The sequence below is a fragment of the Pinus tabuliformis genome, chromosome 4_2, assembly GCF_031772625.1.
Source record: "Pinus tabuliformis cultivar Carrire ecotype Pingquan chromosome 4_2, CPIR1, whole genome shotgun sequence".
Lineage (NCBI taxonomy): Eukaryota > Viridiplantae > Streptophyta > Pinopsida > Pinales > Pinaceae > Pinus > Pinus tabuliformis.
The window spans coordinates 403,898,748-403,926,125 of record NC_142304.1 but is presented as its reverse complement, the minus strand read 5'-3'; the positions used below and the strand labels follow the sequence as shown (position 1 = coordinate 403,926,125).

General features: G+C 36.5%; 1 protein-coding gene across 5 annotated transcripts in view; it reads left to right on the top strand.

Annotated features, from left to right (window-relative positions):
* Positions 1-22,698, top strand: part of LOC149169665 (peptidyl-prolyl cis-trans isomerase CYP21-4-like) — a 262,297-nt gene extending 239,599 nt beyond the window's left edge. For 4 of the 5 annotated variants that reach the window (XM_089428766.1, XM_089428763.1, XM_089428764.1 and 1 more), the window contains one exon: positions 22,189-22,698. In XM_089428766.1, coding sequence (XP_089284892.1) covers positions 22,189-22,275 — 87 coding nt within the window. In that variant the 3' untranslated portion in view covers positions 22,276-22,698. The remainder of the gene's footprint in view (positions 1-22,188) is intronic. The other variant, XR_016259803.1, reaches the window with a different exon arrangement.
* Positions 22,699-27,378: the final 4,680 nt, after the last annotated feature.

The window sequence follows — 27,378 nt, the reverse complement described above, 5'->3', positions numbered from 1 at the left end:
TTATCATCCATCTGATTCTGCGCACATTCGCTTTGGCATTTGCTACATGAGTAATAATACAGGTCGACATATTTATATTGATTTGATGATATGTTGGTTGCACTGGCTTTATGATTACACCTAGTATTAGTTTTGTACCATATGCATGTTAGGGTAGGATGCATTGCATGTTGATTTTCATTGACATTAACATTATATGATATTCTCATGCTAGAATAATTGCATTTAGATTTAAAATTGCATTTGAAAATTTATTTTCTTATGAATCGATTTTATGGGTCTAATCCAAGCATGTGCGATCATGAGACGTTGCGAAAGCATGCTGCCCCGTGTCTTTCATCTATGATATGCGCAGGTAACAAGTCTACGATGAACCAAGAGATTGTTGGTGTTCTCGTGACCTCCCGTTCGAGTAGCTTTGCCCACTTTTTGAGAGATCACGCCCCAGTTGGAGCCAGATGTTGCCCACCATTTTGTGGGTGATATCCCTAGGAGAAAAATTTTCTCCAAGATGGTCCTCAGTCGGCAGCCAATAGACTGTTGCAGCCACTGACTAGCTCGTTGTACCACTTCTTCACCACATGAGCTAGCCATGTGGTCCTTCACCTGTCTGTCATGGTTGTATGTTTGAAGGTGGGCCTCCCAAACTTGAAGGTATGCCTTGTCATTTGGTAATTGAGTATTGTAGTTTACTTATCATGGAGACTTTTGGGCATGAATTAATGGGGGGATTCGACGGAAAGAGTGGGCTATGTCTATGCTCTTGTCCCCTAGACCTCTTTTGGATGTTACCCTTGGACCTTAGTCCGATGGGATCTCTTTTACTGGCGTCTGGGTTTTAGGGATGGTACTACATGGGAAACCCTGATTTTGGCTGCGCGGTCCTGCTCTCTCATCCACATATATCACTCCCCTTGCTTGAGATTCGCTTATTGGACAAGGAAAATGCACTTGATCCACCATGCTTAACTGGCCCCATAGCTATACCATGCACTTGGCAGATGACCTAGGACTTGTATGATGATGTGGCATCAGTTATATCATCATCTAAGTCCTTACAGATAGTCTACAATCATCTTCAATCTGTTTAGGACACTTGTGTGCCCCCACACCCATCTGGGAGCACCACATGTTCATTATTTGGAGAGCAAGGGTTCAACCCAGTGTTGCGGGGAGCGCCCCCCCCCCCCGATCCCGCTCCCAATCCGCGCTCCGGGCGGGAGCAGGTCAAGAGTGCGCTCCCGAAATCGCTCCCGGTAAAAAAATTTCCACTCCCTGCCAATTTAGGGAGCGTCGCTTCGGGAGCGGATTTTATAACTTGGGAGCGGTAAGGGAGCGAACGCTCTCGACTGCTCCAGGAGCGATGCGCGTGGAGGGCGGGAGCGAATCGGCGGAAAAAAAATCCGGTGTCCAAAAAATCGATTTTTTTTTTATAAATGGGGGGAGGAAAGGGTCTAAATGTTTCATTGTGACATTGAGAGTTGAGTGAGAGGTTGATTTGAGAGAGGGAGATTGAGAGTGTGAGATTGAGGGTGTGAGAGCGAGGACTAAGAAGCAAGGAGAGAGTGAGACTGAGAGAGAGCAAGATGCCAAGGAGAGAGCAAGGAGCAAGGAGAGAGCAAGGAAAGAGCAAGGAGCAAGGGGAGATTGGACACATTTGAGGTAGGTTCGCTGCTCTACAATGTTGAATAGAATATTTAGCATTTTTTTTAATGTTTATTAAATTATTCCTAATTTCAAAATAAATAAATAATTTTTTTTCTATTTCGGTTTCCCATTCTCATCGGGCCATTCCCATTCCATTTTATTAAATTTTGCAGATTCAAACTACAAATTTCAAACATCATGGTTATGTTTCTTGGCATTTTTTTCTTCTTGGTCAAAGGCAAGGGAAAAACCTCACAAGGGGGAAAACACTTTAAAATTCTTCGTCTATTAGATTGTCATAAAATGTTCAGTAGAGAGTACAATGAGTCCAGTACAATATCATCCAACAAAATAAACTAATAACATTCAGAAATATGTTTCCAACATCAAAATATATCAGAGACATTTTTTCCTGTATGCGGTCAACTTCGGTCAACAATCAAATTTTAGTTAGACTTTCTAGTAGCTCACTTGAGCCTACAAGCTAGCGACTGTGGTCAAATTTGTCCTGTGATGAGCCAACGATTGCAACCCAAAACCTTAAAAACATATGTGAGCCTCAGACCTTGTAGTTTCGGACCTTTGCAAACTTCTTTTGTTGACCCAGCCTCAGACTTGTGCGAACCAATCAACGAAGAGAAGAAAAAGATGTTTGGTGATGACCAAATGAGCTTGAGCTCACTTGTATTTATAGGCTTCCAAGGGTGACCAATTTACCATTAGGGCCAACCAGTCCAAATGTGCATATGTGGGTTTTTCTTCATAAGTACACTTTCCCTTGTCCAAATTTGACGATCTTTAGGTCGATTTTGGTCGTCTCGAAAAGAGGAATTCAGCGCAATCATCATCTCCATCAAATGGGTTGTCTAATGTGGAATTTGGCCCTGGTTGCCAATTTTAACAAGAAACTCGCTTTTTGCTTGTCTTTAGATGAAAGACTTGGAGTGAAAATTGATGAGTCTTGAGCCACTTTGAATCTGGGAGTGAGTTGATCTATGTGAGACTTCTCCCGCGCCCAAATAGATTCTTACACACTATTTCAAATATATTTCTTCCTACACACTTGAAACAAATATTAGCTTGCAAAGGGTTAGAGCATCACAATGAGTGAGATATACCAAATATTCCTCCAAAAATAAATTGGTAAGCTCACTTTTAGAATGCTACTCTAAATCAAGGATATGTGCAAGATAGTTTGCACATATCAATCCAAGTCAATGTTGCACAAAGCGCGATCGAGATTTAATCGGCGCCGGGAAAAAAGCGGAAAAAATCGTTAAAAGCGGGAAAAAAGCGGAAAAAAGCGGGAAAAAAGCGGAAAAAAGCGGGAAAAAAGCGTTTGGCACAAAAATATTCTTTTTTTTTCAATTTTTTTAATATCTAAACCATCTACAACATAAAATAAATACATTGACACATAAATATGATAAAAAAACTAATATATAAGATGTTTAATATCATTTCTAGCGCTAAAATCACACATAACATTGAATCATGTCCTGAATAGTAAGTCCTGAGTCCCAACTCAGCCTCAAAATATCAACAAAAAATATGATAATGTATCTCATTATGTCATAATGTCATATACAATAAAATGAAAGTCTAATCCTATTGATTTCCTCCAGCTCCTCTCCCTCACCTCTTCTCCTCCTCCTCCGCGCGCAAACAGCAAAATGACATAAAAAAAATCGATTTTCGCCTATTAAAAGCCCGCTGCCCCGTGCCTCTGCGATTTTTTCTGTAAAAATCGCGATTTTTTGGAAAAAATCGCTATAAAAAAAAGTCCGCGATTTTTTGGTATAAAAATCGCGATTTGATCGGGCAGAGGAAAAAATCGCGATTTTCCGATAAAATTGCGATTTTATCGCGATTTTAACAACACTGATCCAAGTATATGGAAAATATAAGCTAACAACATTCAAATATGCAATAGAATTAAAGCATAATAATAAAATTATGGAAGGATATCACCTCAAAATGCCAAGAGAACACCACCAAAATTGCCTCAAAGTCTTTGATTATATTAGCAAATTGCAAGTACAAAATGGAAGAGTTTCCTCAAGCTCAATAACTCATAACATGAATACATAGTGAGAGCCCATTGCTCACTTGAATAGAAGCTCGAGAGCCAATCCCACGGCAATTGGTGACAATCCCAAAGCCAATGGGTCACAATCCCAATGCTCCATGCAGATTCGAATTTCCTAAGTGGCAACTCGATTTCTTCCTTAGAGGCCCACACAATCCTTGATGGGGGAGACTTCATTGAGATGAGGGGACATGTGGGAGAGTGAATTGGAGTGGTAGGAGACCACTCTCCTCCTCACTCAAGTGAACTCCAACCCAATCTCAAGCTAACTCATGATATCTCCTTGAAGCTCGAGTTAACCTCCTCAACTCGTGGATCTTGTCACTTGAAACTCATTGTCTTTCTCCAAAAAATTTGATTTCTCTTTTTGTCACATGTTTCTCCTTGATTCTTGGTCCGTGGTGGAGTCCACATCACTCTTTAACACAATGGTTTTCCACCTCATTTCCATTTCATTTAACATGTGTGGATATTTATTTTCTCCAATTTATTTAACTTAGGAAAAATGGGTTTTGAGGGTCTAGAACTTATTTTTTACCCTTCAAAGTGTGTCATAGTAGAAAGTTGAGGGTGAGGTATAATTTTGAGTACACATACCCCATACAACTTCTCTAGACATCACTTATTACATTTTACATTCAAAATTTATTCAAATGTCCGCCCTACGAAAAATTAAAAAAATTAAAACACTGACTCCTAGACCTATTCAAATTCCACAAAATTTTACGACTTATCTAGTATGATAATATACAATGACTCTAGACACTAGGACTCGGCAATTGATCTATAAGGCGAGATATCCTCATAATGTAGGATTACAGAAACTCCCCTTTATTCATCTTTGTGTGTTTGAGTTGATCTTTCAAGGAGATGATTTCATTCAAAATTTTCACTTCATACATGCTGGCTATCTTATCATACATGTCCTTAGACTTCCTCAAATTTCCAACATATGCAAGTAAATTATCTTGTAAACCATCAACTATAATTTGTTTTGTTCTTGACAACAACGGAAGCATTCTCTGGAGGCTCAGGTTCTTTTCCTTGAATGTAATCCAAAACATCATTGTTCTTAGCTATGATCTCCAACCTGACTTTTCGTGCAACAAAGTTAGATGAGTCACCCAACTTCTCATTTTCCTTGAAGAAGGAAGACATCTTGACCTGACTAGATTGGCTCCTTCAACTTTTCCAAAGATGATTGCTTCAATGCTTGTCTCCTTTTGGGCTTGTCCTTCACCTTAGCTCTGATACCATGTTAAATTTTCAGATTGTTCTATGCTGTATCAATTACTTTAGCCCAATTCAATACTTCAATTAGCAATCTTTTCAATACCAATTAATATTTTCAGTCATCAACAATAATTGAAGATAGAACAATAAATGCAATGAAAAAGAAGACAATCAACACATCAACAAGATAAACTAGGTTTGGTCAAAGACCAGGGAAAAACCTCACAAGGGGGAAAACACTTTAAAATTATTCATCTATTAGATTGTCATAAAATGTTCAATAGAGAGTACAATAAGCCCAGTACAACATCGTCCAACAAAATAAACCAATAACATTTAGAAATATGTTTCCAGCATCAAAATATATCAGAGACAATTTTTCCTGTATGCGATCAACTTTGGTCAACGATCAAATTTCAGTTACACTTTCCAGTCGCTCACTTGAGCCTACAAGCTAGCGACTGTGGTCGAATTTGTCTTGTGTGTGACGAGCCAATGACTGTAACGCAAAACCTTAAAAACAGATGTGAGCCTTAGACCTTGTATTTTCGGACCTTTGCGAACTTCTTTTGTTGACACAACCTCAGTCCTGTGCGAACCAATCATTGAAGAAGAGAAGAAGAAGATGTTTGGTGATGGCCAAATGAGCTTGAGGTCACTTGTATTTATAGGCTTCCAAGGGTGACCAATTTACCATTAGGGCCAACCTGTCCAAATGTGTATATGTGGGTTTTTCTTCATAAGTACACTTTCCCTTGTCCAAATTTGACGATCTTTAGGTCGATTTTGGTCGTCTCGAAAAGAGGAATTCAATGCAATCATCATCTCCATCAAATGGGTTGGAATTTGGCCCTAGTTTCTAATTTTAACAAGAAACTCGCCTTTTGCTCCTCTTTAGATGAAAGACTTGGAGTGAAAATTGATGAGTCTTGAGCCACATTGAATCCGGGAGTGAGTTGATATATGTGAGACTTATCCCACGGCCAAATAGATTCCTACACTATTTCAAATAGATTTCTTCCTACACACTTGAAACAAATATTAGCTTGCAAAGGATTAGAGCATCACAATGGGTGAGATATACCAAATATTCCTCCAAAAATAAATTGGGAAGCTCACTTCTAGATTCTAGAACGCTACTCTAAATCAAGGATATGTGCAGGATAGTTTGCACATATCAATCCAAGTATATGGAAAATATAAGCTAACAACATTCAAATATCACCTCAAAATGCCAAGAGAACACCATCAAAATTGCCCCAAAATCTTTGATTATATTAGCAAATTATAAGTACAAAATGGCAGAGTTTCCTCAAGCTCAATAACTCATAACATGAATACATAGTGAGTGCCCATTGCTCACTTGAATAGAAGCTTGAGAGCCAATCCCAAGGCAATTGGTGACAATCCCAAAGCCAATGGGTCACAATCCCAATGCTCCATGCAAATTCGAATTTCCTAAGTGGCAACTCGATTTCTTCCTTAGAGGCCCACATAATCCTTGATGGGGGAGACTTTGTTGAGATGAGGGGACATGTGGGAGAGTGAAGTGGAGTGGTAGGAGACCACTCTCCACCTCACTCAAGTTAACTCCATAGGTTCTTTCTTTTATGTGCCTTGTCTAATTCTGACTATCTTGGGACTTTGACTTGCCCTAATATTAATCTGTTTGTGGCCACCAGATATACAGAGCCTCTTCCTTTTTCCTTTTTGACTATTGATTTGTTGAGGCTTGATCCTAGTCAAAACTGGAGACCCATTTTTTCTATCGTTTTTCTTTTTTCACTTTTTTCTTTTCTTCTTGGTTAGTTGCGATGGTGATGATGATGCAACTACTATCAATTCTTCTGCCTTGTCTTGAAAATGTCTTGATGGAAGATTTGAAGTACCCAAGCTTTTCGTGTTATGCCGAAATTCTTCATTTTGAAACTGCTTTGTTGTGGGGGTATAATTTTTGTCAACACTGCATCACTTCTTGGCTTGCATGACCCATAGATAATTTCATTGTTAGGTTTCCTCAGATCCTCAACATGGTATCTGCGCTCTAACTCCTGATCAAGCTTGACAAAGGTATTATCGGACATGGGGATGGTGGCATATGAAAAGTCCATTTGAAAGCTACCACCTAAATTTGATGCCCATTTCCTTGATATGAGCATTCCCCATGCATCAAACACATCTATCACATCAATATCTATAGTCATTATTCTGTCTGGGTATGTAGCAAGGAAACCCAGTAATCTTTAATTATCCCACACACTTCAATTCTTTTGGAATCCATTGAACATATGTTGTGATAGGGCTTAGATGCCTTTAAGTTCAGTTGCTCCATGCCTTTCTTGGTCATGACATTTGATGAAGCCCCTGAATCTTGCATGCAGTTGTGTAAAAGACGATCTTCACTATTAAAGAAATAAAAAATGGTTGATGATCTTCGTTCCTCACATAATTTCCTCGTCTTTGGGTTCATCATTAGGCTTTTTTTCCCTTTGAGTAACTTCAATGGCACTTAGTAACTTTGCCCTCTGAGATGGTATCTTCAAAAGCTTTGTCATTGGGATAGAAACGTTTGCATTATTCATCCAATTGCCCAAGTCAAAATTTAATTCTGAAGTAGGAGGAGAAAATTTTATGTAATTATTCCGATTTTGAATATCCCTTCTCTGATAAGTCATCCCTTTGTGTTGTGCCATAGCAAGAATCTATCTAAAGTAAGTTTTTCCCCAAAAATCTTAGTGACATTATCAAAATTTGCAATCATATTATCAACCCCAAGATTATTTGGCCTATGGTCAATCCCCTGTTCTCTTTCAATGGTGTTAACTTGATCTTTCATGGAGAACATATTGATTTGATCACTTGTTCCCACATATTCACCCCTTAACATGCCACTTTCCATGATTCTCTTCACATATGAGCATGTAGTCTCTTCATGAAACTCATCACATGGCCTACGATAAGGGGGAATGTGATCTACCATGTTAGTGGGCTCCATTGGATTTGGAGGCCTATAATCTGGTGGAGGGCCCTTATTCTTTTGCCATCTATCATTGGGCCTAGGTTGGAATCTTTGCATTTGCGATCTTTCCATGGCCACCAGCCTATTTTGCATGGCTTGCATTTCTTTAGTGTGATTTTCTTCCATGGTTTTGATGAGTTGGGTTAACTCTTTGATAGGATCATGGGTATTTTCTTCCTTTTCCTTCCATTTGGAGTCATGAGACTTTGATGGCCCTCTACTAAAACTAGGAATTTCAAACTTTCCTGGTTCGTGCCTAACCTTGTCCATCTTCAAGGCTTCAGTTTGAGCTTCATTCAGATTTGCAGTTTCCTTTCTCCTCAACTCATAGGAAGTATCACCACAAAAAGCATCAAAACAAGAGCACAAAATAAACTTTTTAGGAGGCTTAACATCATTAGGCATGCTTTTCTCCAAGTCATTAAATCTCTTGTTAAACTCCTCCACAGTTTCATTCTTGTTCTTCTTCATAAAGTTTATAGTGTTGATTAAGTGCCTATTCTCTTTCTTCTCTCCAAACTTTTCCATGAAAGCAACAATGCTAGCTGCAATGGGTTATAAGAGATAGCAGGTTGCTCAGTGAACCAATCAAGAGCATCCTTTTCTAAGGAAAGGACAAAGAGCCTCATCTTTACATCCTCTTGCTTAGTATTGTTACACCACTTGAAAATGAAAACCTTGAAATTCTTAACATGTAATGCAACACTAATGGCATTGTTACTTTGAAAAGAAGACAACTTTTCAATAGCCTTGTTAGGGATATTATGAGGATAGCCATTTATGTTAGTAAAGTCACAAGGCGCAAAAAGGTCAAAATGGATATCAGAAATAACCTCCTGCCCAACATTAGCAAGAAGTCTACTTTGAGAGAGTATTTAATCTCGCTCTAAAAATTTAAAACCCTTTCAAGCTCAAGAGTGAGGCTAACTAGACCACTGGGATTTCTCCCAGTAGAAACTCTTGCAGAGTTTGATTCAAGTGGAGTCACCACTTGCGCAGGAATCTAACTCTAAAATTCTAATATGCAAGAACCAAAAGTTAGTCATATTCCAGGTATAAGAGGAATTGTCCCCGACAATGGCGCCAAAAATGTTGATGCGGCCTAGCACACACACCTAAGTTAGTGAGAAAAAGCCCTTAACCCCACAAGGTGTGGCTTGGTGGCAAAACTAAGAGATGGGGCTGTCACCTATTCCCAACTCTCTCCGTTAAAGCTCTCTCCTAGGTAAGCTAAGGGGGGTGGTCCCTAATGAAAAGTTAGATGAAAATGATATGAGTTTCTAGGAGATCTTAAAGTCAATTGGACTACTTCAAGATTATGAGCAAGTTCAACAAGTATGATGAGCAATACGAAGTATGGAATAAATATATTCTCAATGATCATCAACACATAATTCAAAAGATAAGCATGTAAAACTAGTGCCTAAATGATTGCTTCAAAATAGTAAAGATTTGCTCAAAATAAAACATTTTGAAATGAAACACCAAGTAATCTTGCAAAAAACAAATAAATGTTAGGTAAAAATGATATCAATTTGCAAGATATATAATTGCTCTTTAAAGAAATGCTTTAAGCAAAGATACTATTATTCATGATTTAAAAGCATTTAAAAATAACAATGTAAATGACTTACAAAATGAAATGAAATAAACCAAAGCTTTTCTTGCAAAAAAAGAAAGATATGTACTTGCTTAAAGAAAATACTTCAACCATGAAAATGATTACTTCAATAGATGTTCACCATAACAAGTATATGAGATAAGCTTGCAAGTAAGAAAGCTTTAGAAATGAAATGAGTTAGGATTTAACTAAATTGAAATGCAATTATCTTGGTAAGTTTTAAACAAAACTAAGTGAGAGATTCTCTTTTCAACCTCTTACCAAAGGGTAAAGATTGGGGTGATTGCAAGGAAAAAAGTTTGATGACGCATTTGTCGTCGTTAACGATACCCTTCCCCTAATCCTTACAAGCCATGTGTGCCTTTGTTCCTACAAGGGGACATTGTCGCCTTCATAACCGCAGGGTCACACACTTTACCTTACTCTGTACCAGTTGGAAGAAGTTTGCAAGAAAATCTTGGTCCTAAGGTTTCTATTCAACCAAGTTTATGCTTGTAGGTAAATTTTAAGAAATGCAAGTTATGTTAATATGCCTAAATGAGATGCATGTAAGTTTTCCCCAAAATAAATGTTGATTGCGATGTATCAAAATATGGACAATGAGATAATGCTCAACATAAATTGCAAAAATAACTTCAATTGGAGAAATAAAATGGAAATTAGCTCACAAGTGTTGCATGTGCTTCATCAATTGATTGAAAGTAGACAAGCTAAATGAAATGAAACAATTAATTTTCTTAAGATAAAATTGTTTCAAGTGAAATATAATGCTCCAAAATTACCAAAATATGTAAGCATAAGTTGACACAATAATGAAACATATTTCCAAATAGTTGTGAAACAATTTAACAAGTTGAGTGAAAATTGGATAATTCAAGGCTTGTCAACAAAGTAAAGTGTTTGCAAATAAATGAAATTGCCCAAGAAACATGTTGTCAATGTTGAAACATTAGACATGCGAGAATTTGTATAGAAAAGTTAGCAAGAAGTGAGGTTGTGTTAATTTCCAATTAAGCATGCAAATGGAATGAGTAGGAAAACTAGGAAAATGAAATGCAAAGTCAATCCACCCACAAAGTCCTCCCTCTAAATGAGGAGGAGGGATGCCATGGGTAAAATCCCAAGCTCCCACAAGCAAATTAGATCTTTTATTAATGGTTACAATGAGTAGAAAGCCTCTTAGAAGGCTACCCAAAAGATGAAGGAGAACTTTACAAAATAAGAGCTAGAGAAACTAGAGTCTCCTTCCAAACTATGGCAACCACAATGGCCAATGGAATCCTCTCAAAATCTGAAAATTACAAGCCCCAAAAGGCCCACGGCCTAGCTAATTTGCAACTGTCCTCTAATGCTCATGACCTCCTTGAAATTGATGCTCAAGTGCTTGAGAGGTCCTACAAAAAATAGTTAGAGTTTTCCAAGATTTCTCTTCAAGACTTTTGTTGCCAAAAGCTCCAACTATGGGTTGCAAAACAAAAGAGAGTATTAGTGTAGAGAGAGAAAAGTAAACAAAATATAATACAAATTAATATACAAAACACTAAATCAAGTAATGGGAGTAAACCCCCATACTTGTTTAGCTTAGGAAATTGCTCTTAAATAGCTTATGTAAACTTGAAAGCTCTAAAATCAAAGAAGCATGTAATTTAAATGAATAAATGATTCAAGTAGATAATGAGTGAGAGAAACTCCCCTCTTGCTCTTTTTTAGATGAAAGACTTGGAGTGAAAATTGATGAGTCTTGAGCCACTTTGAATCCGGGAGTGAGTTGATCTATGTGAGACTTCTCCCACGCCCAAATAGATTCCTACACACAATTTCAAATAGATTTCTTCCTACACACTTGAAACAAAGATTAGCTTGCAAAGGATTAGAGCATCACAATGGGTGAGATAGACCAAATATTCCTCCAAAAATAAATTAGTAAGTTCACTTCTAGAATGCTACTCTAAATCAAGGATATGTGCAAGATAATTGGTGCATATCAATCCAAAGTATATGACAAATATAAGCTAAGAACATTCAAATATGCAATAGAATTAAAGCATAATAACAAAATTATGGAAAGATATCACCTCAAAATGACAGAGTTTCCTCAAGCTCAATAGCTCAAGCCTCATAACATGAATACATAGTGAGATCCCATTGCTCACTTAAATAGAAGTTTGGGATCAAATCCCAAGGAAAATGTTGACAATCCCAAAGTAAATGGGTGACAATCCCAATGCTTCTCCATGCAAATTCGAATTTCTCAAGTGGCAACTCGATTTCTTCCTTAGAGACCCACCATAATCCTTGATGAGGGAGACTTCGTTGAGATGAGGGGACATGTGGGAGAGTGAAGTGGAGTGGTAGGAGACCACTCTCCACCTCACTCAAGTGAACTCCAACCCAATCTCAAGTCAACTCGTGATATCTCCTTGAAGCTCGAGTTAACCACTTCAAATCGTGGATCTTGTCACTTGAAACCCGTTGTCTTTCTCCAAGAAATTCGATTTCCTTTTTGTCACATGTTTCTCCTTGATTCTTTGTCCATGGTGGAGTCCACATCACTCTTTAACTTCTCGCTGAGTTTCCACTTCATTTCCACATCATTTAACATGTGTGGATATTTATATTCTCCAATTTATTTAATTGTTGGGCTAATTTATTCCCACATTTTCCACTAAACTTAGAAAAATGGGTTTTGAGGGTCTATAACTTATTTTTTACCCCTCAACGTGTGTCATAGTAGAAAGTTGAGGGTAAAAGGTGTAATTTTGAGCACACATGCCCCATACAACTTCTCTAGACATCACTTATTACATTTTACATTCAAAATTTATTCAAATTTCTTTCCTGTGGGAAATTTAAAGAATTAAAAAACTGACCCCTAGACTTATTCAAATTCCATGAAATTTTACGAGTGATCTAGTATGGTAATATACAATGACGTTAGACACTAAAACTCACCCAAGGCCTCGTCATCGAGCCACACTCTAACTTTGGGGCTATGCTTGGAGGAAGAAACTCAATTAATTATTAAGTTCTTAAAAACACCTAATAATTAACCAAGTAAAAAATACCTCCCAGAGTAAACTCACTTGATAACAAAGTCCCAAGTAGTGTTACTTGGGAGCGGGACTGACATTTTCAAAAGCTCCCGGTTTGGGAGCGAATCCTGGAGTGATTTATATATATATATATATATATATATATATATATATATGATACATATATGTCAACAAAAACATGTAGAATGATGAATTAGATATAAAAAAACATAAAAATACATAGATTGATCATTGAACCATATAACATCAATTATCTAGAAGTTATAATCTTTATCAACCACGTCCACAATTGAGTCTCGTGAATCATGATTCATCAATCTTAAAGTTTCAACTTCAAGCTTTCAAAATTGAAAATTCAATATATAACATTTATCATCATTGATCACCAAAGTTGTACTTGTAAGCTAAGTTTAACCATTACAAGAAATAATATCTAACTGTTAACAACTTAACATGAAATGAAATGTTATAAAATGAATTATGAAATGAAATGAAACAACTTTCACGAAGCATCATATTCATAATTCAGAATCATTACCAATGAGTTATAATTGCCAACTTCAAACTTCAAACTTTCATTGTCACAATCATATATTGTTTACAAAAAATATCATTATGATATGAAAGAGTCAAGAGTCAAGACTCAACAGTTATGAAAACTAATAGAAACTAGAAAAGACAAGTAAACTATAAATCTATTATCTACTACTGCATGTGGCCCTTGCCACGAGAGTAATGTATGAGCAGGTCGTGGTGGTCTTCTAGGAGTCTCATGCACAGACCGACGACCAGAAGTAGAAGGCACATGCCCTCCACGTGAGGGTGTAAATGGAGGTGGCTACAAGAAAGGAACAAGAATCAGAACTCGAGCACTGCTACTGGATGGTGGAGGTGACATGGCTGCTGCTTCATCTTCCTCCCTTATAAGTTCCTCTTCCAGTTCTTCAATATGTATAGTGCCATCCTCCAAATTGTCATCCTCTGGGTGGTTGTCCCAAATTTTATATGTTGGATCCTCATAAGCCCGATCACAGTAATGACTCAACAACCTCTAGTTGTAGTGCACATAAACCAAGCTTTCTACCCGGTTTTCATTGAGTCTGTTTCTTTTCACATTATGTATGAAGTTGTAGGTGCTCCAACACCTCTCTGCAGAAGAAGTATTTACAACTTGTGATAGAACTTTTTTTGCCAATTTTGGCAAAAGTCCATGGCTGCCATATGATTCCCACCATGTGAGAGCATCAAATCTGTTTCTGTTTTCCATTGCATGGAAGGTACCAAACAAACCAGTGTTACTGAAGTATCTTCCTATTTCAAGGTGCACGCTAGCACATTCCTCTCTGTCAGGTATCAACTTTTCTAATGCTTCCAAATATCCTTTAGATACCTCTTCATCTAGGTGGGGTTTGGTCCTAACCCCACCCCCTGGTGCAGGTTGGCCCAACCAAGATGTAGAGTAGTATTTTGGTGTAAGGATATACGCCAAGCAATGTAGTGGAAGATTAAGTTTATTCCACCGTACACACACAAAATTGTCAATCAGTTTGTACAAGTTGGGATCATTGTTATGAACAATATCTTTTATTTGCCCCAACATGGTATCCATCTGCTCATACACCTTGCCAATCACTGGTTTATCTGTATCTCCAAACTGAATAATGTGATAAATGGGCTTGGTGAAATCCAATACTTGCCTCACACGTGCCCAAAACATACCATCAAGAGCGGCCTCCTCCACCAGTTCAAAACCTTGCCTGTCAGCAGCATTTGTAGCCCTTTCCTTTAATACTTGCCAGTGTGGACTTGATACCATGCTAGCCAATGACTCTCTTACCTTCAAAAGGCACCTGAAGGTGAGATAATAGCTACCAAATTTAGTCCTCGCAATCTTCAACAACTCCAATCTTGAGTGACTGCAGAAAAGGCCATGGGTATTGCTATGATTTGTAATAAATTTTATCATTTGTTTGCCTTTCTTGTACAAATCACCAATCCATTTGTATTGTTCATTTTTGTTTTTAACAACATCATGCATCAAAAGGTTCAATGTGTGAACCAAACACTGTGACCAAAATATGTTGGGGTATTTATCCTCAATAATTGCTTCCGTTGCCTTACAATTAGGAGCATTATCAGTGATGGCCCAATACGGTCAATTGTTTCAAGTAATGCTTCTGCAATGTTGATGCCGATCTTGAACTTGTGTGAGTAATCATATGCTGAAAGAAATATGGCACCACTAACAGACACAACAAGAACACTTATCAATGGCTTTCCTTTTACATTTGTCCATCCATCAGATACAATGGACACCCCATGGTCAGTCCATGAACTTTTCATTCTATTCAAAGAATGTGATATTTTTGCTTTTTTCATGATCAAGTCCAACGGTTCTTGCCTTGTCATACCCAGGGCTCTTGTATCCTTTAGGGGCATCATTTATGGTAGAAACCATTTCGTGCCAATAAGGTGAACGAAGAACATTGAATGGTATCCCACATGCATAGAGAAACCTGTAAACTTTTGAATCCACATCATTCCTACACCCTTCATCAAGGAAATCTGATATGGTTCTACGCCTTAAACCTGGTGATCTTGTGCCCCCATATCCACTGCCTTGGGAGGATGCTGAAGGAGTTCTTTGTGCTTGTGATTGTGAGCTTGGTTCAAAGAAACCCCTTGATTTTTAGATTTGTATTGGGCTTCCTCCTCTTCCCTTATGTATTTGGCTCTATCTGCTGCTGACACCCATGCACAAGTTTTGATTCTTATTTGTTTATCTCTATCCCATGGCATTTTCTTGCAGAGGTGTTTTCTGGCACGAGTGTATGAACTTGTGTAATTATAGTTGCAATGGGGGCAATGAAATTTAGTGGTTCCACCCCCTTTCCCTGCTTCAAGCCTATTAACATATTTCCACAATGGGGTTTGGTCTTGTTTAGTTTTCTACGCTGAATCATGTTCACCCTCCTCTAGCTCCTCATCGAGGTTTTCATCAAATCCACTTTGTCCCCCTTCATCCCTTTCTTCATTTTGAACCCTCCTTTTCCTACTCTCCAGCACCATAATAACCAGAAAAGGAACCAAGAAGAAGAAAATGCCAAGAAATATAACCATGATGTTTGAAATTTTTAGTTTTGAATCTGCAAAATTTAATAAAATCGAATGGGAATGGGAAACCGAAATAGAAAATTTATTTATTTATTTATTTAGAAACTAGGAATAATTTAATAAACATTAAAAAAAATGCTAAACATTCTATTCAACATTGTAGAGCGGCGAACCTACCTCAAATGCATCCAATCTCCCCTTGCTCCTTGCTCTTTCCTTGCTCTCTCCTTGCTCCTTGCTCTCTCCTTGGCACCTTGCTCTCTCTCAATCTCATTCTCTCCATGCTCCTTAGTCCTCACTCGCACACTCTCAATCTCCCTCTTTCAAATCAACGTCTCACTCAACTCTCAATGTCACAATGAAGCCCTTATGCCCCTCCCTCCCCTAATTTATAAAAAAAATTCGATTGTTTTGACGCTGAATTCTTTTTTCCGCTGATTCGCTCCCGCCCTCTGTGTGTCGCTCTGGGAGCGACGCTCCAGAAGCCACTCCCGAAATTGGCAGGCAGTGGAAATCTTTTAACTGTGAGCGTGCTGCCGAAAGCGCTCCCATTTGGGAATGATTTCGGGAATGCTCTCCCGACCCACTCCCGAGCCGCTCCCGCTCGGAGCAGGTTCGGGAGCGCGCTCCCGACCCTGCTCCTGAGCCGCTCCCGCCCGGAGCGCGGATTGGGAGTGGGATCAAGATGGGGTGGGGCTCCCCCGCAACACTGATCCCAAGTTACCTAGGCCCGTTACATGACTTAGCTCATCACACTAGCATCACTTTACATCATCCTTGCAGGGATTGTGAAATCTGAGTACAATATGAGAAGAAGAAATAGAGTTAAAAAACTCTGATGATATAGTGAACTTTGATGGTACATGAAGCCTCTGATACATCTTTGGGCATGGAGTCTTCAAATTTTTTTGGGTACACTTCATTGGTCAATAGGTCCAACGCTGCATGGTTCCATAGGCTGACAGAAGGCGCGAGACAGGTATTTTCTCGTTATTTGATGTCGTGTTGCACTAAGTTTAAGTCAAGTACTTGCTATGTTTTGGTGATGGGCGTGTTGCCGTAGTTAGCGGAGGCATGGGATGGAGAAACAATTTGTTGCAGTGTTGTGAATTCAATATCTAAGCCATTAAAATTAAGAAATGAAAATGTTGTAGGATACAAATGATGTGGCAGTTAGTTGGCAGGATAGGTGAGTGCGATGACGATGTGGAAGGGGACATGTGACATGACGTGATAGGTAACACATGGCATGATGAGGAAGGTGACATGTGGCATGGAAATTTGACACTTTATGGCGTCTAAGTGACCCTTTGCTAGGTGACATGTGGCACCACTCATAGGGCGACACATGGCATGAGGATGATGTGGTAAGAAAGTCGATATGACACGTCATTGGGCACATAAGTACACTAGTTCGCGGAGTTTTTAGAATTGGAGAATGGCGCAATTGACAGAAGCCACTAGACGGGAAAGCACTAGATGGGAAAGTTATTGTTATTTGATAGATGTTTCGCCATGGACGTTCTAGATGAAAGTGTTGCGCACTGAGCAATGGCGTTATGGACGAAAGCACTAGATGGGAATTGTTCTGTCATGCAGACACATGATGTGTTGCAAAGGTCACGAGATGGAAGGTGCTAGATAGAAATCTTCGTAGCATGGTAAATAACGTGAATTCAATGTCCTCGGCCATTTTCAATTAACAAAGAAAATCATTAAAAATCACCAAAGTTGGACCTTTGTCTGTACCAGAGACAGGTGGCGGTGATGTGATAGATAAACAATGTGACCCAATAACAAAGAGACATGGCAATTTTGTGGCCGAATAGATGGCGTGGCACACTGAAAAATTGACATGTGGAAAGTGGAAATAAGCCTATTAGGTGGCCAAGTGAGCCGAATTTGAGTTACACGTGGCACCACTCTGACACTGACATGTGGCAATGATGATATGGCATCAATGTTGCACAAAGCAGGGATGTTCTTTTGGAAGTGAAGCATCGAAAGCATCATTTTCCAAAAATCTAGTAAGTGAAGCGTTTATTATATATATATATACATATATATATTTATATTTATATTTATTTATTTACTTGCATTTATATTCAAAAGAAACATCCAAAATACCAAATTAGTTGTATAAGATATGAAAACATGCATATTTGTACCTAAATCAAGATAGATATGGCATCCATTGTACATCAATGATTAATTATTCAAGCATCAACCATCTAGAATCTGGATTCCTCTCCTCATCTAGCCTTTGCCTCTACTTTGATTCTCTAGGGATATTAGTCAACATTGCCCAATTTTGATCAAGAAACCTAATCCAAGCCTTATAATATGGTAGAGAAAACTTAACATGCTGATCAATGATTTTGACTTGAGTGAAGGGTACAATTTTTCTAAGGCCATGACAAAGGAGTTCAACAATCAACACCACCAACAATGGTGTACATGTAGGGCTTGGTGCTCTTGAGTCTTGATTAAATGCCAATCACATACCTTTATACATGATATAATCTAACGAAATGCCACAATCCCATTGATCCTGAAATCTTGAACATTGTAAAGTCTGCTGAATATTGAATGGGATATGAAATTCTGTTTTCACCATATGAAGTTTGATGAGGTTGGAGCCACTCTGAAACATCCCGAGACATTTCATGGTAATGTTAAAAATTTAAGTAAAAGGATTTATTTTACTTCAAGAGTTTAACATTACCATTAGGGAGCATCTAGGGAGCATCAAGGGGGCACCTTGGGAGTGTTTGTGAAGCATAATTCCTCACATAACAGTTCAAAAACCCAAGTCAAGTCTAAAAATACAATAAAAATAGCCAAGTTCGTGAAACCATCTACCTTCCGTCTAGATCCCCTCGCAATCTGCGGCCGATCCGTTTCAGAACTGCATATTGGGCCACTGTGGTTCCATTTTCCAAGGAATTGTGAAAAAAAGAAGGAACTGCAAATCTGATTCTCGAATCCATGGTTCCACCTGAGAACTGGTGGCAGATCCATTCGAGATGCGAATCTGCCTCCAGATCCGGCGGGAGGATCATGCAACATTGCATTGCATATCCTTGGGATTCATGATAGTGGTTTGTTTTGCAAGGTTTTCCCATTGAAAATTGTATTTGAGCATCGGGCTGTTTGAAGGCCGATAAGCGCCTTCCACGCTTAAGCAGTTGCACCTGGTCTGCAGTCCTCTGAGGTAGAAAGCTAATGGCTGAGGTACTCCACTATCTTGCGATGGTTAGTACACAATTTTGAGGTTATAGTCTCATGAGCCTAAGAGGGCTGAAGTTTAAGGGCATCACACAAATAAAATTTGGCATTCCGAGCCAAAATTCAGTTAAGAGACAAATAAGGTGAAGACAGTTAAAATGCCAAAATTGAACAGTGATGGCTGCATGAAGATGGGGAACTAGTGATGTCGATTCAGTGGCTAATGAATTTGAAATGGTGTGAATTTGAAACAAAGAGACCAACAAATTTCAAATGGCATGAACCTAACGTGATTTAATTCCTGAAAAATTGTGAATGCGAATAGTCACAACTGATGAGACGAGATTGACATAAAATAGTGCTTGGAGTTGAAATTGGAAACTTTTTGTTCTTGTTTTGATGAAATTAACAACGTGAGAGAAATAGAGAAACAATGGACATGAAAAGATAGTGGGAAAGCTGTAAAATGTCAAAATTTTTAAGCAAATAAGGAACAGGACAAAACAAAGGTTGTAGGTGGAGATTGAGTGAAAACAGAAGATGCTGTTTATAAGTAAATTGCAGAGGATCATAAATAGATAGAGTGTTGCAGAAAGAAGATTATTAAGAGTTGGACAAAACAAATATTTACATCTTTTATCAGGGGATTGGCATTTCCTTCCAGTAGGTGTTGGAAAAAGATCAGTAGGTTGGTGGTTGTAAATAGTAGGAGTTGGTGCTTTCAACAAATGGGGTCTTGTAAAGAAAAAGAGAGGTTGGAGTCTCCTATAGGTTGGTGCCTACATAATATGTGTAAAAAGAAGTTGGTGTTTGCATTTACATAAAAAAAAATAAAATAAAATAAAAAAAAAATATTTGTGGTTTTTCTCTGTATGGGTTTCCACATGAATAACCTGTGTCCAAATTCTTTATGTGATTGATTTTTTGCTGTATTGTTGAACGTTTTTAAATTTTCTAAATAATTCAAAAAATAAATTAAAACACTGATTCACCCCCCGTACCCACCCTCCGCCCCCAAGTATTTTCCTAGTTTCCAACAGAACCTTGCACCTTAAAAATGATAAGAAACCAATAATTATAGTGCTCTTCAAGAGGGAAACCTCCTTTTACAATTTGTACAATGTACAAGAAATATTCTTATGTTTCTATGATTGGGTCTCCTTAGTGTGTATGTGTGTTGGAGACAAAGGGTACAATTGTAATGAAATGGGACCATGAAAGGTTCTAGCCTTCATAACAATGTAACATTAAAATTGTAATCACTCAATTTCTAGGGCTTAATAAGGGGTTTTAGGTTTCTAGGGCTTAGTAAGGGGTTTTAGGTTTTTGGGGCTTAGTAAGGGGTTTTAGGTTTTTAGGTTTAACATGGGGCTTATATAGGGCTTAGCAGTGTTTCACATATATTTTCACACGAAAAGTTTCCATGTTGCTCAATATTTAGTATGTAAAATTGCAGTTTCAAGACAAACAAATTTGAGACCTTCCAATGGCAATAGAAATTTAGAAACCATATCTATGTTGGAATGTGACACAATTTTCAATTTTTGGCAATGATTAATTATTAACTGTAGCAGTTCTAGACAAAACTATCTTATTAAAATCTTGCTGTTATTCAAATACAATCTTTTTCAATTTTAGCACATGTTAAAAGTTTTCAATGGTTGTTTAAATACGTTTATATATGCACCTTTTTTTTTCCTTTTTGGGGGAATGAATATATTTTATTGCTGTGTAGATGATGAAGCAAGTTTTGTGTTTGTCAACATGCTTTAGAGTGTATAATTGGTCCTACGCATAGAATATTGATGGCATTTGTAACTATGCCTGCTGTATGGTACTTAGTATAGGCATTTAGACATAATGTTTTATCTTGAGTTAATTTATTTCAATACTCTCTGCATTAGAGCATCTCTTGGTGGCTACCCAGAAGGAGAGAAAACTATAACCAAACATAAAGCAAATGACAAAATGGGATACTCAGTTTCTACTTCCAATCTAGTCTGTGAATGTGTTATGCATACAACCTTAAGTATTGTGGTCAAGGTAGAAGTCTATACTGAAGGAAATACAACACAGCATGGAAATTAGTAGCAAAAATTTCATGATTGATCACCTAGGTATGTCTGAAAGGAATGAAATTGTAGGATTATCCAAGTATTTCTCTGTAAATAAAGCTAGTGGATTTAAAACCTTTTGTTCACGGATACAACACTGTTCAGGATGTTTGATATTTTGTACTGCGAGTTTAAGTGAAACACCTTTTGGGAGTTATATATCTAAATCAGAAGCACATACAAAAACATGGTTCTGAAACGGCTTCACTTGAGACCATGTTTTGATGTCAACGACAACTAAAATGGTTAGTCAGTAAAATAGTTCAACTATTAAAGAAGTTTTATCTGGAGCTGTCCAATATTTTTTCCATTGGTACAGTTGCAGCTGTGAAATGCGAAATGGATGGTTTCCCCAGCAAAATTACAATGCAATTTGTCAATGTGACTGTAGTTTTTTTCGATATATCTTTTTGAAGATAAGATGCCAAGTGCTGTAAAAAATGTGAAACAGGTCCTGCCTGCACTGATTTGTGCACTTTATCTTGAGTCAATGTGTTCAGGATATCCTGTCTGCTTCCTTGGTCAGTTTATTCACTTGAAAATGTTCTTGCCCTCTCGTATTAATTCTTAAATTGATTCTGGCTTTGTGCATCCAAGGCAATATATGCCATGTTTCTTGAGCCTTTTACCAGGATGATATCTGCCATTGCTTTCATACCATTCATTCATGTTTTCCTTTTGTGTTTTTCTAAGTGCATTTTTCTCTTTACCACATCTCATTTGAAGTTGTTTAGAAATTAGCAATGTCTAGAAGGGGAAGGAATATGCACGTGTTATTCAGTTGTGTATTTTTTTTTGTTTTTGTTTTTAGTTTTTTTATCCATTTTTTTTGGCAATGACGTCTTATGTTCCTATTCTTTCAATGGAAGGATTTGATGCTAATCAGAATGGAAAACCATCGTAGCAGCATTAACATATTTCAAAATTTTAATTTTTTGGTGTTTAAGCATTTTTCTTACTGATTGAATATTAAGAGAAATCTCATATCTGGAACCAAAAGAAAGCATGTGGATATTTGAAAACATTTCTTTGTTCTATTCTCTAATGACGATGATGTTTGGCATATTCAGGAAATAGAGGAGGTGGATACAGATGAACATTTTCAGCCGAAATCCCCCATCATCATTAATGATGTCCGTTTAAAGGATGAGCTCTGAGACATACGTGCAGTCCTGTTTCAAGAAATTGTGATCGATAATCAGTTTTTCTTCCAAGTATTGCTTTTCTCCTGTTCTGTCTCGAGCAATTTATATACCCGGAGGAAACAGCGCTGTGGATACCAGGAAGATTGAAGTGTATGTATATTTAGGCAAATATTTCGTAAGTTTTGTGATGTCTCAGTTATTGGCTTTTACCTGTAGAGAAGTTGAGTTCTAAGCTGGAGATCTATTTCTTTACCACCTGAATATTCTCATAGTTCTAGGCCAATTATAATTCTTTAGTCCCTTCTTATGTTGGGGAATGAAATTTACTGTTATTACTTTACACTGAATGATCATTAATGTGCCTCAGGATTTTAGCATCTCAGTTTGCCGCTGAACATTTGACAAGAGATTTAATGATTAAGATTTCTTTTGACATTGGGAGAGATTTTTTCTAACTTGCGTTGAGACAAAATGACAATGAACTGCAATCCACTTTCGACAAAAAGGAAGAGATCAAGAATCAAGTTTGATGGGCTGACCCCATGTTAACTTATTAGTTATTATAGTGGAGGTTCCCATTTCCAAGTCAAACAGTTTGGATACCCACTTAATGATACCAGTATAACTATTAATTTTTGTAAAGCCACCAAGCTTGTATAAATGATGCCTTTCTTTTCAAACACCGGAATTTATCATTTATTTGAGTGAAATGAATTTTTTTGTCTTCAAATTGGAAGTACAAACTGGAAGCCTAGAAGTTCCTATATCACAAATAAAATCTGTAAGCATTTTGTGAGATGACTATCAAGGTGGGATCTTTTAAAATTATGTGGTGTGTCCTTACAAGAAGTTTAGATTTTCTGATTCCATATTGGAGATTAAGAAAATACAAACAAATGATTAAAATGAAATTTGATTTAACCAGGATTTTTGAAGCAAATGACTATTTCTTGCAAGTAACTAAGGGAAAAACTAGTACTTGCCTCAATGGAGCTTTTTAGCTAATTTAAATCAAGAGATTATAAGCATAAAACATAGATAAATTTGGTGAAACACAGCCTTCAAGCATTAACACTTAAATTTTTTTGAAGCAACAAATAAATCAATTAAAATTATGGTGAACAACAAGTTCTCTATACTAGTTTGTACTTTTGATACACTCGTGAGTTTGTACATTTGATACGCTTGTGTTTTACAAGTTAAATGAGATTGGCATAATGTACCTCATCTCCTTGGTTGAATTCTACAAACATAAGCATAATAGTTAACTCTTTGAAGGCATGTAGGTTGTCTTGTTGCATAAGGATGTACGCACTCTTGGCCTTGTAGTGGGAGTTTATTGTTATTTTTGAAAGAATTATTGGGTATAAAAGAACCACCATAAAGGAAGCATCCGACATACCAAGTGTAGAAGGATATTCGTTAGGGAAGATGCACAAGGGCATGTATTACGTTTAAGTTTGTAAACCATATAATAACAGTGTTTCGTAGGAGTGCATCCTCTACCCTTGGGGGCATACTTCTTTGTCTAAACATTATAATGGTAGTGTTCCATGAGATTGCATCCTCTACCCTTGGGAACATACTCCTTTCACTCTTCATGCTTTGGACACGTATTGTCATATTTAGTACAAGAAGGATGACAAAGGATTTAGGTGGAATTTTTTTTGATCCGAGTAATACTCCTTGAAAAAATGAGCTCCAACATCGTAGAAGAACCCAACAATGCCCTAATACTAGGGGTACTCTTGGCTGCCACCCTCTCAAAACCACATTTGCATGAATTGTAGTTTAGAAAAAGATGATTATATATATATATATATATATATATATATATATATAAAGTTGGGAAAGGCCCCTAACCATAATTCTACTCGTCATTTTGCTTCTTCTCAGTGAAACTATAAGAGTGAAGAAGACAAGAAGAAAATTGGAGAGCAAAGTGAGTGGATTTTGTGAATAAGTGGTAGAAAAGAGGAGAAGCAATTCATTTGTTCTCTTCTAAAATTTGTGGATGAAAATTGGTCTTTTAAGAATTCCTTGTTGGAAACATTCAATCAATAACTAGGTGTGAGCTTGGTGTTTGTTGCCTCCACATTTTTCTAAGTTCAATTTGGGCTTTTATTGTTTCTAGTTATTTGGAAGCAAGAGGATTAAGGATTTTCTCCAAGTTCTTTCTCTTCTTTCTTCTTCATCAGTAGGAAGTTTTTGCACTTAATGTGTATGAAAATGCCCACAACATCCATTCATTATTATATTCCATCTTAAAAGTAACCTTTTCATAGAGCTTAATCATAGCCATACGAAGCAAAGTAGGGGAACAATGTCAAAGAATTTTCTAAAATCAACAAAAACAATATATGAGATCATTTCCTTTATATTTGTAATCCTCGACAATTACTCTTAAGCATGACAAGATGATTAGTGGTAGAATGTTGATTGTTGACACCAACTATTTTTCTTTCAAGAATCAAGCCGAAATAATTTTTTTAAAAGGGGGTAATCATGACAGTCTAATAATGGGATGGGTCATTTTGGTATTTGGATTTTATTTTACATAAGGCTAGCTTGAAAGCTTGATTAAAAAGATGCTTGATAGGAGGTAGAAGGATTCAATTTCAAGACTTAAGATCTCGATTTGGTAACCTTCAATATCTTTAGCATTACCATTTGCAAGATGCTTAATCTAAAAATTTATATCTCTAGTTAAGAAAGCCTTATTGTAGAAATGAGTGCTATGAATGTCATTAGAGACTTCAGGGGAAACATAAGGCTTGTTAAGTTAGGAGTCTCAAGGATTCATGTTGATATTACCTAATTTTTTAGGTTTACTAGGGAGGATACTAACCTGAATATTTTAGGTTTTCTTATACATAATTCTACAAGTCTCCCAATTTGTTTTTAGTTAGATATTGAAATTTCTTCTTTTCTACTAAGGACTCAAAATATTTAACCTTACGAGTTATGTTAAATTCATTTGAGGTGGTTCTAATATCTCTTGCACTTTTACATTCGAGGATATAATAAGGGTTTGAAAGATGTTGTTTGCCTTTGATACGCAATTTAATACTTTTCCAAGCACAAAGAGAGATTTGAAGTGAAATTTTCGTGTTTTCTCAATATTTGTTATTTTCATATCATAATTGAACAACTCTTATAAACCCTTGAGATAATGGGAATATTTTATAGTGTGAAAGAGAACTTGATTACTTGTTTTATGCTTAGTGCATTCTTGGAGGACCATATTTATATTTAAAGTAACCATGGTGGGGTAATGATAAGATTCTAGCTCATTATTCTCATTTTTCTCCGCATTGTAAATTTTGTTCACTTAAGAATTAGAGGATATGTCATAAACAATCACACTTTACCCTTCTCTCATAAATGGAAGTCATAAGGTGAGAACTAAGACAAGATAGTATTCTAATCCATTATAAATTCTTAGGTCATGGAAAGAGGTAATCCTAAGAAGCTCATTGTTATATGCATTTATTTCAGGGCTTTGATAATCCTCTTTTGTATTTAAGTGTCAACATATAATCTTCTTGATTTCAAAATGGTTTTAGATTAGAATTGAGTTAGAATATTGGATTGATACCTACTAGTTCTAGCATTATAATCTCAAAATAAAAGTATATCCCCATTGGCTTTTACAATAGCAATGCTATTTGAAGTTAATAAAATGGTTATGAATAACATGATTAGGGCCCTTGTACAATGTAGAATTTAAATGACAAAGCAATAGATAGCAAGACAAATTGCATCTTTCTTTTTAGTCACAATATTAATCCTAATGTATTGATTAGAAAGATCCCTATCATATATAATGATTTACTATTTGTATCTCCAAAACATATATATATATATATATATATATATATATATATATATATATATATATACTCAAAGAAATATTTGTGTAATTTCTCATAGCAAATTCAACATCCAATGTAGTAGTAGAAAAAAAAACATAATATATAATAGTAAAAATAGAAAGCATAATATATATAGTTAAAGTAGAAAACAAAAGATTGATCTCAAATACAAATATATTTATCTCTTATTATATTTGAAGAAGACATCTTGGAAGAGTTTTCTCTTACCACCATGCTTGGAAGCAAGAAGATACTACAATCACACAATACTATAGAAATTCCAATCCAATCACATAGATAGCTAGGGACCTTTGGGGTATATACTATAACCCTAGTTGGGTGCTCGTTAGATGCCCGATCTCCTTCACCATGTGGTCATTGCAAGTGTTCCCCGTCCTTTCTCTTATCCAAGATCTATCAAAGCCTATTAAAAAACACTACATACAACAATACAAGTACATATTCTAGTTATCCCTCTCCTTTTGTCAATCCAAACAAGTGATGTTTCAGGAATCTTTAGTCCGTATTATTTTTTTTTTTATATCAAGCTTCAATAATTTAACATGAAAATGTCACAATAATATTTCCTCACCTAAATTTTTTATTAATTTCAAATATATAGGATATTAGTTCATATTTCTCTTTTGCCAAAAACCTAGAATGTTTCATTTTTATTCCTAAAAGAAAATGTAAATGAATATAAAATGTATTCACATGTTTGTTTTTAAAATATTTCAAAAAATCATATAAATATGTAAAGAATAGGAAGTCACAATCTTCTCCCTTTAAAATCATCTCAATTTTTGAAAAAATTGGCAATCATGTTCTCTTGAACTTTGTATTATTCACATTTCTTTATAATTTAAATTGAATTTCAAATTATCTCAATCTTTGAAAAAATTGACTATCATATTCTCTTGAACTTTGTATTCTTTACATTTCTTTATAATTTAAATTGAATTTTTACTTTCCTTTAGAAATAAGTATTATATAATATGTTTTTTTGGTATTTTCAATTAAAACTTATATGGTTATTAATATCAACTCTCACGTTCCTTATTTATTTTGAGCCTCTAATACTACATCATCTTTCATTATGGTTAGTAATCTCATTCAATGTTAAGTAATCTTTCCTTTTATATAAATTTATTTATGATACTTTGTTAAGCATTGAAATATGCAATTCCCTGGTGGTTAACACATCCTATTACAGAGTAGATGGCATTTCTTACTCATAAAC